General features: G+C 43.2%; 1 protein-coding gene across 4 annotated transcripts in view; it reads left to right on the plus strand.

Moving 5' to 3' along the window:
• Nucleotides 1-16,040, plus strand: part of DOCK5 (dedicator of cytokinesis 5) — a 271,412-nt gene that overhangs the window by 115,963 nt on the left and 139,409 nt on the right. For all 4 annotated transcript variants that reach the window (XR_004539947.1, XM_033950084.1, XM_033950083.1 and 1 more), the window contains exons 11-13: nucleotides 3,979-4,051; nucleotides 6,649-6,791; nucleotides 11,067-11,192. Coding sequence is in view for 3 of the 4 variants with exons in the window: in XM_033950084.1 (XP_033805975.1) it covers nucleotides 3,979-4,051; nucleotides 6,649-6,791; nucleotides 11,067-11,192 (342 nt within the window). In the remaining variant the exon portion in view is untranslated. The remainder of the gene's footprint in view (nucleotides 1-3,978; nucleotides 4,052-6,648; nucleotides 6,792-11,066; nucleotides 11,193-16,040) is intronic.

Genomic DNA, 16,040 nt, shown 5'->3' on the forward strand with positions numbered 1-16,040 from the left:
ATAGCCATAAGGGCTATTGGGGTAGTAGACAGGTGGGTACAGTAGGTTTGGGGAGAGTTTGGGAGGGCTCAGCATACATTTATAAGGGGATTCTGGTGAGATGTATATCTGGCACCCTTTATGTGACGTTCACAGCAGTGCTTTCTAAGGTGTCTCACTACTCTGTTGGTATGTCTGTGTGATCATAAGAACATAAGAAATGCCTGCACCGGATCAGACCTGGGGTCCATCCAGTCCGGTGATCCGCACACGCGGCGGCTCATACATTAGTCACTCGTATCCCTCAATGTGTCCTGCAAGAAGATGTGCGTCCAATTTTCCCTTTAATCCTAGAATGGTGGTTTCCTCCACCATCTCTTTCGGGAGAGAGTTCCAGGCGTTCACCACTCGCTGTGTGAAGCAGAACTTTCTGATATTTGTCCTGGCCTTGTCCCCTCTCAGCTTCAGGCCATGACCTCTGGTTCGAGTCTGGGTCACATTTGCCAATGTGAATAATGCTGTTTCTTGCTCACCATCCTTTCCCCCTGCTGGTGAGTGAGCTTGCTCCATTTTGTCGATCCCTTTTATCAATTTAAAAGTCTCTATTAGATCCCCTCTCAGTCTTCTCTTCTCAAGGGTGAATAATCCCAGTTTTCTGAGGCGATCTTTGTAGCTCAAGTTCTCCATACCTTTTACTGGCTTTGTCACTCGCCTCTGCACCCTTTCCAGCAGTGTTATATCTTTCTTCAGGTATGGAGACCAGTGTTGGACACAGTATTCCAAGTGTGGTCTGACCATTGCTCTATAAAGTGGCATTATATCCTTCCTTGATCTACTCGCGATTCCCTTCTTTATCATGTCTAACATCCTGTTAGCTTTCTTTGCCGCCGCTGCACATTGAGCCGATGGCTTCAGGGTCCTGTCTATCAGTACCCCCAGGTCTTTCTCTTGTTCGCTCTTCCCCAATGTTATACCTAACAGTTTATACTCATTAGAATGCTGGTCTCTCCCACATCTAAATAGCATGCATTTGGATATTTTTAACTTGGACATTTGTGTGGTTGAAAATGCCTAAAAAACTTAGACGTTTTGCCTGGAAAATTTGAACGTTCTGGCCGCCAGGATGTCCAAATAGGTGATTTTCAAAATTATGGACTTCTATCAGCCTCCCCTCTGCTGTACCTGAGAGGTTTGCTGTGGTCGATCATCAAATGTCTATAATGTTCCTCTCTCTCATGTTTCTCGAGCCCATTTGTCTCCATCGCCTCCCACTTCCTTTCCCCCTTGAGATGCACTTGTGTTGACATTCAGAGATCTATCTGTTTGCATACCCTGTTACAATCAGCTTAAATTGTTAATGTTGGTATTGCTTAAGTGAACGTGGTATCTGGTCACATTACCTTTGACATGTGATGTCATAGTAATCACAGCTGACTGTATTCTTAGAAATAATTGTATATCTCGTGACAATTGCCATCTTGATGTATCATCTTGCTGCTGTTGATGACCTCTTTTTCACAATATGACCTTCTTATGTTTGGATTCATAAACATTCTTAACATGTCCCTAACATTCCTAAAAGGGAAGTCCATAGGCCATTATTGAGGACACTGTTCCCGTGAACAAAATAGAAAAGTCTCCACTTCATCCCAGTCCTTTTGCTTTCTTTTGTTGCACCTCTTGTAGTTGCCAGAGTGCATAGGTAGTGGAAGTGAGTGTGGTGTTGATGAAGTGGCAGCTTGTTGTAAAATTGGATAGAAATGTAATTTTTTTAGTAGTGTATTGTGACCTCTCGCTTCCTCAGTGAGAATCGGTTTGTATTGTGATTTATTTTGAAATTGCAAGTGGGCTTCAATGGCAACACCAATAGTTGGGAAGTAGGGCTAGTGCCAGGCAGACGTCTACATCTGTGCCTCAAAATTGGCAGGGGGAGAGAGAGATTCTAAGTATGCACATGTCATATCACATTCAAAGCATATGTTCTGATTATAAGTGCCCCCCTATAGAAAATCTCCAACAGCGTGCTTCTCCAATGATATTATTAGGAGAGTGGATCTATAATTCACACAATGCAAGGATGATCCTATACGATCATCCCTTAAGACTCTCACTAGAATTACAATTTTAAGTGGGCCCTCAGAGATGCCACCATTATACTCAATTGTCTTTACGAATCAGGTCCTCATCGGGTCCGTTTGTTTAGCAATATTTCCAATAAATAAAGTGAACAAGTGAACCAACATTTTTCACAGATATTTAAATTATTTTAAATATTTTAAATACTTAGCTTAGTTTTGGTGGTCAAGTATACAGGGACTAATCAGCCAACATGTTTCACCCTGGGGGGGGGGGGTTTCAAGGGTTTCAAGGCTATTATCCCTTCGTATAGCTATTGACCATATGTCGACCACTCGGTACGTTCTACCAAAATGATTATAAGTGCTGCATATCTGTATGGGGGAGAGGCAGAATCATAAAGTTGACACTAGCAGATAAATGATGCTAGGCAGTGATAGGGAGGGGAATAGACCTAAAGTAACTACAGGCATATAAGTGTGGAAGGGACAAGTGTAATTTACTCCATCCATGTCCCGCTCATGAATGCACCTCCTTGCATTTATGTGCTATGTAAGTTACCCATGCCCTTAAGTGCATAAGTGTTGGTATTCTTTTATGAATGCAAAACGGTGCTTAAATATGGGAACTTAGTATATATATATATATATATATATACACCCTTAATTACACATTGCATTTAAGAAAGAAACCAGTAGAATCCTCAGATTGGTGGCATTGCTGTTTACTGTAATATGGAAGATCTGAGTTTGATTCCTAGGCTAGAGCTTCTCTTCCTGGGACTGCTAGGACTGCAGAGTAGAGAATGACACAGAGACAAATCTTTCCCCATCCCTGCAGGAACTCATTTTCCCGTCTCGAAGAGTTCTTTTCTTGACCCTGCCCCGTTCCTGGAAGTTCTGTCCTCATCTGCACAAGCCTCAAACACTTAAAAATTATGTGTTCAAGACTTGTGCAATTAAAGTAGAGCTTACCGGGACAGGGACAGCAACAAAATTCAGGGGACGAGTAAATTGAATTCCTGCGGGAATGAGGTAAAATTTGTCTCAGTGTCATTATCTATTGCAGAGGAAGTATTCACAGGAAAGGGAAGTCAGTCATTGCTTAACTATGGCACCAAATGGCCAGATGTGGGGTCGACGCTGACCAGACAGTTGAGGGAGGGGATAAAAATAAGATACAAAACTAGATAATTGTGAATGAATGTGTAAGGTGCTGGGGGAGGCTGGTTCTGTCTAAGACAGAAACTCGAAGGGACAGAAGGGAGTTACTAGGTTGTAAGACATGAATAGAAACAAGTTGTTTGGGATTGTTGTAGCTTTGTAATCAAAGATTTGTACAGAAACTGATTTGTACAGAAACTGGCCATGAAGAAGGACATGGTACTACTCGAAAGGGTCCAGAGAAGGGTGACTAAAATGGTTAAGGGGCTGGAGGAGTTGCCGTTCAGCGAGAGATTAGAAAAACTGGGCCTCTTCTCACTTGAAAAGAGGAGACTGAGAGGGGACATGATTGAAACATTCAGGAAAGATAAAGACAGGTTGTTCACCCTCTCCAGGGTAGGGAGAACAAGAGGGCACTCTCTAAAGTTGAACGGGGATAGATTCCGTACAAACGTAAGGAAGTTCTTCTTCACCCAGAGAGTGGTAGAAAACTGGAATGCTCTTCTGGAGTCTGTTATAGGGGAAAACACCCTCCAGGGATTCAAGACAAAGTTGGACAAGTTCCTGCTAAACTGGAACGTACGTAGGTGAGGCTGAACTCATTTAGAGCACTGGTCTTTGACCTGGGGGCTGCCACATGAGCGGACTGCTGGGCACGATGGACCACTGGTCTGACCCAGCAGTGGCAATTCTTATGTTCAAGTTTTGAATGCTTCTCCACATATTTCACTGTTAATATCTGTGCCTTTGTCTCTTCCAGTAATGGATATTTCTGATATCATACATGGGAAGGTGGATGATGAAGAAAAGCAGCATTTCATCCCCTTTCAGCAGTAAGTGTTGATGCACATTAGGAAGCAGTGAGTGTGCTCACGCAATAGTGACCAGCTCTTAGTTAGTTGTTTCCTGGCTCTTCAAATATTTTCAAGTATTGTTTCCAAGAGGTTACCAAGGGAGGACAAAGTAAGGAGTGTGTAAAGACTCGTCTCCAAAGGGAAAACCGTGAGTGAAAACATCCCGCTTCTTGCAGAGCCTGTGTGGAGTGTTTCAACTTGGAGGGAAAAATAACAGTGGTCCCGGGCTGAGAAAAGAGGGTGGGATCCTGGAGTGGTTCATCATAAATAGTTAGTAAAACCGGTTTTCAGTACGCACACCAGAAGCAATTGTAAATAGTTTATAAGCTGGCGCTGCAATAAAGTTCAAGTAAAAGTTCCAGTTATCAATTGCACATTGGTCTCAGCTTGATTCCTTTGATAAGAGAATAGAGTGAGGACTGAGTGTTGTGATGGTGACGGGACTTAATCGCGCGAGACAACGACGCGCCGACAACTGAGCGCAGACAACTGAGCGCAAGGTTGACGGCGCGCCGAAGAAAACCACTATTTTAAAGGGCTCCGACGGGGGGTGTGGGGGGGAACCCCCCCACTTTACTTAACAGACATTGCGCTGGCGTTGTGGGGGGTTTGGGGGGTTGTAACCCCCCACATTATACTTAAAACTGAACTTTTTCCCTAAAAAACAGGCAAAAAGTTTGGTTTCAAGTATAATGAGGGGGGGGTTACAACCCCCCAAACCCCCCACAATGCCAGAACGATATCTGTTAAGTAAAATAGGGGGGTTCCCCACCAACACCCCCCGTCGGAACCCTTTAAAATAGTGCTTTTCTTCGGCGCTCAGTTGTCTGCGCGCTGTTGTCTTGCGCAATTAACTAAACTAAAGCTTGAATTTATAAAGCTCGACTCGGTTTATAGTATGAAATGTTAGGGAAGAGACAGTAAAAAGGCAAAACTTACAGTTTGGTGAATAACCAAGTTTTTAAATGTTTATGGAAGATTTGAAAAGAGCCTAGTTCTCTCGGGTACAAAGGGCTATTATTCCATAGTTCAGTTAGTTTAAAGAAAAGAGACTTTCCCAGTTTACCAGTAGAAACTATGCCTTTCAGAGATGGAAAAGATCATTTAAATTTTTGCATGCGTGAGGCCAGGGCTACTTAAATAAAATTTAAACTTGTTTGGTAATGTGAACAAGGGCAGGCTTGGAGCCCAGGTAAGACAGAGCCACATAGCAGTTGCAGGTAAAAGAAAAGAGCATATATTAAAGCTGTTAAGTCAGGGATCCTATTCTTTTCACAGATAGGAGGGAAAAGGCAATATAAAACTAGTCCAGAAATGTAACAGTGCCCTCATGTGGCCTGCTTCTGCAGAACTACTATGTATTCAGTTATTCAGGTACAGTATATACTTGAATATAGGATAAGATTTTTAGGCCAAAAAAATGGCCCATAAATGGGGGTCTAGTCCTATATTTGGGTCGTCACCCAGTGACCACCTGACCCCCTTCAAGACTTGTTGCATGCCTCTGCCAGACTGCCGTATGACTTGGTAGGCTGGGACAGGAGGGATCCCTCCCATCTCCCGTCCCGGCTAATTCTAACAATTTTATTACCCCCCTCCACCTGCATCTTTTTGAATCACTGGTGGTTCAGCGATATATGGGCAGGAGTGAGCTTTCGTGCTCCTGCACCACACTGAGCCCCTTCCTCCCTGGATGTCTGCTGCGCACCTGGCACACAGGAGCAAACTTTTCGAGCTCCCGCCTGGCCCTGTGCTGCTCCCTGAATGGTTGCCTCCAGTTCTCGCGAGCGTCAGGGCCTTGAGCCTGCTATCACTACGCCAGTAGGGGGTGCTGAAGGAGGAGAGGCGCTGGCAAGGAGGAGAGGTACAGGCTGACTGACTACAGGGCATGCCTCTCGCTGTGAGAGGCATGTCCTGTAAGCAATCAACTAGCGCCTGCGCCTCTCCTCACTGGCGTCTCGCAGCACACCCATAATCTTGCACACAGTTTGCGATAAACTGTCCTAGAGGAAGCTATGGTATTGGAACCCTTGATTTAAGAGTGTTGCTATCATACTGGGGCTAGTCTGGGAGGATAGAGCTTTTTATAAAACAGGGGTAAACCTCCAAGTTAACTGCAAATGAAGGCTTATGGTACTATAGCCACAGTACAAGATGGTTTCAGCTCATATTCTAGATTAGTAGGAGAAGAGTGTATTGGCCAAGCCACCACCTCCCTACATAAAAATATTAGCCCACCTGTTATTCAAGGAGGGTTCCTGGGTATTTTATAGCATCACAAAAGTACTGCTTTTTAGTTTCAGAAGAGAAAAGAAATGGCAAATGTACATGAATGTAATTCGCCTTGAGCTACATGAGCCAAATCCAAGAAAGTAAATAAATGAATGAGTTCTATTCCTTATGCTGCTTTTTTTTTACATTTGGTAGACTAGGTGGACTGACATCTATGTTTCTGTGGGCTGTGAATAAGAAATTAAGTCCATCTACCTTATCTAACGTTGGCATCTTGGCATTTGAAGGATCTGTGGCAGGCATCAGTCAAGTCCTTGGCTCATCTTGATTTTTCTGTTTTGCAGGATTGCCATGGAAACCTATATCCGGCAAAGGCAGCTGATCATGTCTCCCCTAATGGCCTCCCGTGTGATTGGAGAGAACGAGCCACTCACTGCCGTCTTCAATAAAGTGATTTCAGCAAAGGAAGTGAATCATAAGGGGCAAGGTATTCATCTCAGGCTTTCAGGTCTTCTTAAAATGGATTAAAAAGACAAGTAGTGAAATCATGTGGGTCATGGCTCATGGAATTCTTTGAAACTCTTCCTCCATGTATGTGTGTGTATCTAATATAATAAAATGGTAAGCCGCGCATGCGCACTAAAAAAAACGTGTTCCCTGAGCTGTCGCGAAAAAAACAATTGCGCATGCGCGGCCCCGGCATCGGCTTTCAAATAAAAAAAAAATTTCCATAGCTGCGGCGGCCTTTCTCACCCCCGGCTCCTCTCTCGAACTGGACGGTCCTCGCGTCTGCCTACCCTTCCCCCCAACACAGCGCATTTCCCCCCCCCAACGAATTAATAAATCGAGCCGGGCCGCCCTCCACAACAGACCAGAGGAGTTCTTTGCCGCTCACCCCCCTTCCCTTGCCGCTGACCCGAATACCTACCCGGCGATTCAAGCAGCCTGTGCAGCAGTCTTCACACGCTGCTTCAGGCCCTTCTACTGCCCTGATTTGCTCTGCCTGCGTCTCTGATGGTGTCATCAGAGACGCGGCAGAGCAAATAAGCGCAGTAGAAGGACCCAAAGCAGCGTGTCAAGACTGCTGCACAGGCTTCTTGAATCGCCGACTTACAAGGGAAGGGAAGGGGGGGGGCGCAAGGACTCTATCCGAGTAATTAAAAAACTCTGCACAGGGGGAGCAGAAAGAGATGATGATGGACAGGGGGGGAAAAGGAAGGGAGGCCTATTGTTGGACAGGGGGAGCAGGAAGAGGTGCAGATGGACAGGGGGGGAAATTAAGGGAGACCTGCTGATGGACAGGGGTGGAAATGAAGGGAGGCCTACTGCTGGACAGGGGGAGCAGGAAGAGGTGCTGATGGACAGGGGGGAGGTAAAACAAAGGGAGAAGGGCTGCTGCTGGATAAGGGGAGCAATGAAGAGGTAGTGGTGGACAGGGGGGAAAAATGAAGGGAGGCCTAATGCTGGACAGGGGGAGCAGGAAGAGGTGCTGATGGACAGGGGGAAAAAATTAAGGGAGGCCTGCTGGACAGGGGGAGCAGGAAGAGATGCTGATGGACAGGGGGAAAAAATAAAGGGAGGCCTACTGCTGGACAGGGGGAGCAGGAAGAGATGCTGATGGACGGGGGGGGGGAAATGAAGGGAGGCCTACTGCTGGACAGAGGGAGCAGGAAGAGGTGATGATGGACAGGGGGAAAAAGGAAGGGATGCCTATTGTTGGACAGGGGGAGAAGGAAGAGGTACTGATGGACAGGGGGGAGGTAAAACAAAGAGAGAAGGGCTGCTGCTGGATAAGGGGAGCAGTGAAGGGGTGGTCATGGACACAGGGGAGGTAAAAAGAAGGGAGAATGGACAGGAAAAAGTGGCTAAGGAGACAGAGAGAGAAAGAAATAAAGACAGACACACACACACATATTCTAGCCCGAGGGAGGAAAATGCTGCACAGGGAAGTAGGGAGGGGGGAAATGCTGATGCACAAGGAAATGGAGGGGAAGGGAATGCTGATATGGCTACTGTACAGGAAAGTGGACAAGGGGAGATAAATGCTGCATAGGGGGCAGAAAGAGAGACAAATAGAAAGAAAAACAAATAATAGGATGGAGGGACAAAGAAATAAAAGAAGAAAGACACAAGGGCAGGGAGTGAGACAGAAAGAAAGACAGACATACATATATTCTAGCACCCGTTAATGTAACGGGCTTAAATACTAGTACAGTATATAGCTGTGCCTGTCTTAAAGGATACTGCAGAATGGCAGTTGGGGTAGGGTAGTTGTAGTGGATAGTAGGTATAGTTTTGTGGGTAGTTGGGATGATGATGTAGTAATGGAGAGTTTAGTAGTGAGGGGGCAAGTCAAGGATATTTGGGGGGTCTGTTTTGGTAAGTAGTTTTGGGGATGGAGGTGGTTGACATGAGGTTATATAGACTGGTTTTAGGAGTTAGGGTTACTTGTGGAGGTGGTTTTGATAGAGTAGCGTCAGGTTAAATTTGTGGTATAATTGGAAGGTAGTTTTGGAGAGGGAAATAGTTGAGAGGATGGAATAGTAGAAGGTGAGGTAGTTTACAAAGGTAAGGGAAGTTGGGGTGATAGGGTGATTGAAGGGGTAATTTGGGGCATGGAGATAATTGTGAGGGTAGCTTTGGATGTGAGGGTAGTTGGAGTGATGATGGGGTTGTATGAGGGTTGTTTTTTTTTTGGGGGGTGGATAGTTGGTGGTAGTTTTATTATTTATTTATTATTTGATATACCACTATTAATTGACAAAGCGGGGCATAGCAGTTAACAAAAATGAAACAATAGAACAATAAACAAAAAAGAACTACAATTAAGTTGATAGGACAGAAGCAAGAAAAGAGAACCCAACAGTTCCACAGTTAATAGGAGTTCAACAACAACAAAAGAAACTGTGGAGAAGATGTTCTTGATGCAGGTGTTTATTCAATCAGTAATAGTTTGCAATAAAAATCCACATATGCATAAATTGAAGAAGACCCAACACAGTCCATGTTTCGACAAACATGCTTTCTTCAGGGGTCCTTAGTGGTTTGAGATTAGACAAAACTAATGTGAACAAGAAATCAGCAGAAAACCAGTCAGTCATTTGTAGCAGAAATAATATACTAGGAAACACTGCCAGCTATCAAGTCTTGATTCAGGCAAATTAAAAGCCTTCTGAAAGAACCAGGCTTTCAGAGTTGTTTCAAAGTGCTGAAGAGAGCTCATCTTCAGTTCAGTCTGCAAAGGTAGTAGATTCCATAAGTAAGGGGCCATAATGTAAAACATGGAGTTTCCAACTGAATGAGACGGTGTCAGGCAAAACCATCCTGTGAACATTAAAAGATCGAAGCTTACAGGCCAGGGAATAAGGAACAGTAAATGAAGAGAAATACGGTGGGAACCCAAGACGGAAAGCTTGAACTTAATATGGTATTGAACAGGGAGCAAGTGATGCTGTTTCAGAGCTTGAGAAAGATGCTCGGATCATCAAAGATTGCATAAGAGATGGATAGCTATATTTTGAAGTGTCAGTAGTCATTCAAAAGCAACTTTACTGGCCCCCAAGTAAATGATGGGTGTGGGTAGTTGGGGGATGGATACAGATGTGGAGAAATTTAAATAGTTTGAAAGGAGCAATTCCCTAACTACTATGTCCATTGTATGTAAGTATCTATGCGCAGAATGTGGACTTGCTTCTCCCATAGTAACGCATTGGGTCATTTTATTGGGAGCTTATTTTCTGGAACCCATTTTTGACCACAATGGCCCAAATTCTATAAATGGCACTTGAAGCTAGGTGCCTAGATCGCCGCTCCAAGCCAATATAGGTGCCTCATATAATTTTCTTAATTAGCTCAGTTGACACTATTAATTGAAAGTGCCATTAAAAAAACAATTTAAAATGGGTATATTTCCACAACTGTGTATTTAACTCTGGTGATATTCTGTTCTTGTTCGTTTTGTTTTGTTTGCATTTCTCTTGTAATGCTTGAATTTTAATGAACAAAAAATTAAAAAAATGATTAAAAATAAAATTGTCTGGTAGGCACCTAACTCAGCATGGTTAGAGATAGGTTTTGGGCATGGTTTGACACATCAATTTAGGCCAATAAAGCCCTGGTCTAAGTGGGAGTGTATTTAAGGTTTCAATGCCCACTAACACCTGAGACTGTTTAAGCTCCATTATGTGTGATTCTATAAACGATCCCTAGCATAAGAACATAAGAATAGCCTTACTGGGTCAGACCAGCAGTCCATCAAGCCCAGTATCCCGTTCTCATGGTGGCCAATCCAGGTCATTAGTACCTGGCCAAAACCCAAAGAGTAGCAACATTCCATGCTACCGATCCAGTCAACAGCGCCTATGGGTTAGGCACTATTTATAGAATCAGGGCCAATATGAGGTTTTTACTGGTTTTCCACACATGAAGTTTCATTCCATTCTGTTAAATTTGTGGAGCGTTATTTTGCCCCCATAAAGTCATTCTTGATTCCTTATGCAATATAAAAGTCATTGAAAAAATTAAAATAAGAGCAAGACATTCAAAGACCCAGTAGCCAAGGTATGGTCTGTCTTTGGGAGACCTCAGTCATACAAACCAGGTTTGGTGCTGGCTTTTGGGTTGTATTTATTTTCTTACACTCTTGTGGTAGACCTCTCACCTTGGTTCTCCTCACCGTACCTGTAAGTCTTAATTGCTGTCTATATTGCATTGGGCTCATCTTCCACGAAACTTAACATTCATCTTTGACCCTCCTCCCTAGGTCTGTGGGTCTCCCTGAAGTTGTTACCTGGAGACCTGACACAAGTTCAAAAGGATTTTTCTCATCTTGTAGATAGATCAACGGCAGTAGCTCGAAAAATGGGATTCCCAGAGATCATACTACCTGGTACGTATTTATTTCTGTTTTGGCACACAGAGATGGCTTTGCTGTTCCATTGCAGACAACACCATTCTGCAGCATAATTTACAAGAAAATATAATAACATCCAAAGCTGTAAACATATGATGATGAAACGAACACTTCTAAAAGTGAAAGGTTATAAGTAAGACACCAAGGGCCTAATATTCCCTTATTCACAGATAAGTCCCACTGACTAGAGCCATGCATGGATTTTCAGGAGTATTAATCCTATATACTGCACACACTTTCAAAATAATGTGTGTGGGGGGGAATGAAGCCAGAATTTATCAGATAATATTTTGCACTGATATATGCATAATTAACCAGATAATTTATAAGAGTAAAAAGGCTGTCTTAAGTTGTTCGGATAGTGGTACTGAATATCACTGTTACCGGAAAAGAGCTGTAGTCACCGGTATACCCTGATCAAGTTTCAAGTTTATTTCAAATTTATTAAAAATTTGTTTAATCATCCTATCATATATTCAGGGCGATGTACAATTCTAAAAATAGCACTGATCTCCAAATATCAAATGGCACTGAACAGTCAAGTATAACTTGAAACACTGACCACAGAGTTTGATATTACTATGCAAATAGCCAAATTTTTTTTAATCATATGTCTAAAAGTCCAAAATCCATCTTTTTTTAAAAGGACATTTCCTATCTTTATAAATATTTTCAAAAATCTTGTTTGACCTGAAAGTTCTGTGAAATGGTGGAAAATAAAAACACAAAACTTTGAATATACACTACTATTTTCATAATTTAAATGTTAAGATAAACCGTATTTTTTCTCCATAAGATGCACTCTTTTCCCAAAAAATTGGATGGAAAAGTGGGTGCATCTTATAGAGCGAATACAATTTTTTAAACATCTCTCCCCGCTACCTTTTTTTTAAATGCCAGTGGTCCTCTCCCATCTAGTACCCTGCCCCACCACTTGTTTCTTTGTACGCTCTTCCTGCTTCATTTAGTTTCTGGTCCAGGGCCCGGGCCCCCGCATGGGGGATCGTTCTGTTGGGCAGGTCCCTAGTAAATGGCAGCATCCGATAGCCCCGCCATATCCAATTACCACAAAGCGCTTTGGGGATGGTGCAGCTGGCCCCGTTCCCACTAGACATTTCTGTTCCTTATAGTTCTGCCCCATTCGGGCCGCTCTCTTCTCTAAGCCCTGCCCCCATGGTATGTGCCTCCCCCAGCCTTGCCGCTGGAGCGGAACGCCACCCTCTGCCATGGATTAAGATTGCTCCTAGAGCCCAAGAGTTCCAAGATGGCACTGTAGTTCTGGCAGTGTGTAGCTGGGCCACGCCCAGTTTCCAGCTTGTAGTACTTTCAGGTTTTTCTCCAAAAATAAAACAAAGCAAAAAGCAATAGTTACTTCAGTGCATTGTTTTAGCTTATTGCATCAGGCTTTAGTCAATGTTTTTATGAAACCAGGTAAGTATTTTAACCTTTGCAGTTTGGAAAAAAAGGTCTTAATTGGCAGAGGAGGGCGGGACCGCAGCAGAGAGAAGACAACTCTGAAGATGTATGGCAGCTTACAAAGATCGCTAGCGCCAGCGATTTTGTGCAGGCTGCTGAAATTAGATAAATTGATGCTGGGAGGCCAGGGGGAACACGCAGGCCTTCCGGGGTGGGGGGTGCAGTCCTTCGAGGGGGTGCAGGCCTTCGGGGGGGGACATGCAGGCCAACAGGGGAGGAGTGTAGGCCTTCAGGGGGGACATGTAGGCCTTCAGGGGTGGGGTGTAGGTCTTCAGGGGGGTGTAGGCCTTCAGGAGGGACAGGCTGGCCTTCAGGGGTGGGGTGTAGGTCTTCAGGGGGCTGCAGGCTTCCAGGGCAGGGGGCCCTGGTGTAGAAGTACATGGAGGGAGGGAAGGAAAGGGGGGTTTCAAAGAGATGTGCATATGCCGGACTTTGGGGGGAAGAAATAATAGATCTAAAAACAGAGGAGAAGGAGAGAGATGGTGGACAATGGGATTTAGGGATGAAAGGAACAGAAAGGGAGAGATGGTGGACCCTGGGGTGGTAGGGAAGGAGGGAGAGATGCTGGATGAAAGGGTAGTTGAGTAAAGGTGGATCTGTGGATGGAGACGAAAAAAAGGAAAGATGCCAGACCTCCAGGGAAAGGAAGGGAAACAGAAGGGGAGGACAGAGATAGAAGATTGATGATTAGCACGGAGAAAGAAGAAAGAAGGAGACCCTGGCAAGCAAGTTATCAGAAGACAACCAATGCCTGGGACCGACAAGATTTGAATAATGACAAGACAACAAAAGGTAGAAAAAATAATTTTATTTTCTGTTTTGTGATTACAATATGTCAGATTTGAAACGTGTATCCTGCCAGACCTGGTGTTAGACCGCAAACGTGAGCTAGGATTTAACAGAGAGAGGAAAAGTCTTTTTTGTTTGTTTATTTTGTTTACCATGGCGCCAGTGTGGTTAGGAGAAGGCAAAGGGGGTGAAGAGGCTATAAAATAAGCCCACCAGGATGTTTTAAAAAAACACCCAATTGGGCAGGAAAATCGAATTGAAAAATCGATTTAATAGGCTGATTCAAATCGAATCAAAATTTTTTTCCTGAATCGGGCAGCACTAGTTGGAACCTAAGAACAGTACCGGGCAGAGCTTTGGATTCATGCCCAGAAATAGCGAAGAAGAAGAAGAAGAAAAAAAAAAAAACCCAACAGATTTTTAGACTGATCCAGGTTGGGCGGACTCGATGGACCATTCGGGTCTTTATCTGCTGTCATCTACTATGTTGTTATGAAAGCCTCATATACCCATCTTTTGGTTTGTGAAAGTGTGGAGCCATAGTTGAAGGCCTTCCCAATGGGCCAAAGGGGACACAACGCTGCTTTATGCCATTGTACTGTTGATTTATCTTGGGCTCTGGGCATCTGGAGACCCATTAAAGAAAATGTTATAAATGGGTATGAAACGTAGGAGGAGGAATCTCCAATGCTTTTTCGTGCTTATTTTTGCTGTTGCTTGGACCTTCGAAACTGCACAGTTCCTCTTTTGTTCTGGGCATTCCTTAGGGCGTGGCAGAATGTCATGCATGTTGTTTTGATGGAAATTAATAAAATCTAATTTTCCTAGTCAACATACCCAATTTCATGTTTGTGCAACAGTCCTGTTAAATTGCAGCACAGGATAATTGCAATGAGTGCATCAGGGCTGTTTATGTAGGCTGGAAGGTAGACTCCAGATAGAGAACTAGGATTCTCATATGGCTCCAAATTATTAGACACAATAATAAGAGCAGGGTATGCCCTCTAGGGCATTACAGGCAATATGATTCCCTGGCCTCCACTCTGAAAAACAGCAAATCAGCTTAAAGTTAAGTTTTAAATTTTTAAATGAAGGAGCACCCTCAGTGTGAGTTTGAAAGCTCTTAAGAGCAGCTCAACAGAGCCATTCTGATGCTTAGAAATGCAGAGCCGACTACTCCAACTGGCCCCACACCATCATTTAGGTGCTCCTGTGTGCTTACTGAGTGCAAATTAGAGGCAGGAGAGAGAGAAAGGAGCTGGGACTCTACTGGGACCCCCCTCAGTGTCCCAGAACCTCTAAGGATGAACTAGCCACGATGAATCGTCCCGTTCTGGTAGTCACTGCCCTAATCAACTCCTTAACCTTATCGAATGGTTGAGCCAGCTCTGTTCTTATCCTTAGCTAGAACTAAAAACCGCAGAATACTACAACCGTATGAGAATTCTACGGCTCAACCCCCCACCCCTATCCTTATTCAATTTACTTAAGTCCCTTGTCCTTATTTTGCGTTTCCTAACTATTCTTTTCCTTTCTCTCTGTATGCTGGTAGATTGAGCTTCTGCCCACAGTGACTAATTCATTTGCATCTCACAGGCATCTCCATTTTCTGTGAGGATATGAAAGGCATTTACATGTGAAAAAGAAACAAAGTGTTCCTTATTCCTTGATTATGATATTTTTTTTTTCCTCTGGAGCGGAAAAAAAAAACACAAAAATCTTCAAAAATGTCTCCTCTCTTTGAAAAAAAATGAATGACTTGTTGTGAAGTCAGGACTGGGAAGTGTTATTGCCCTTCTGTAGAGATTTAGACTGGTCTTTGTACAGCTTTTCTCCTACCTCTGCCTCATTCTGCTGTTAAGTAGTTCAAGTTTCAAGTTTTATTAAATTTTGATTTTACGCAATATCAAATATTTCAATGCGTATTACATAATTGAAATGTACAATAAAAAAAAACTGGGGTGACAAATACAAATACAAATAAGACAAAATTATACAAACTAATCATTATGTATTATTAATATAAACTGAAACAAGTGGGTAGAGAAAAAATGGAATTACAATTAAAAAAAAAAAAAAAAATTATTTTTAACAATTTAGGTTTATACATAAGGGTAGGGTAGGTGAGAAAAATGATGAAGGAAAGAAAGAGAGAAAGAGAGAAAATAAAAAAAAATAATAATAAAAAAGTTTTACATGTTTGATTCCTAAAGGATAAATATAGTGTTTATTATCATTATCTATTTATGTATTGAATGCATCTCTATAAAGAATGGTTCAAGCTCTCCTCGGTCTGAAGTGGGGCATGCTCATTTTAAAGATTCTGTCTTTGACGTTTCCTATTCACTTCATATTGGTCTTCCATTTACTAGCAACCAATCTAGTCAACTAATCATATACTTGTATGTCCTAATTTAATAACTGATAGATTAAACTGGGAGTCACTGCAGTTTCCTCTTGCTCCTTTGAGGGCTGATCTAACCATTAGGCAAGGCTAGGCAGTCACCTTGGGCAACAGCTTTGAGGGGGGCAGTAAAAAGCAGTTATATTCCAGGCTGC

The sequence above is a fragment of the Geotrypetes seraphini genome, chromosome 6, assembly GCF_902459505.1.
Source record: "Geotrypetes seraphini chromosome 6, aGeoSer1.1, whole genome shotgun sequence".
NCBI classification, from domain to species: Eukaryota; Metazoa; Chordata; class Amphibia; order Gymnophiona; family Dermophiidae; genus Geotrypetes; species Geotrypetes seraphini.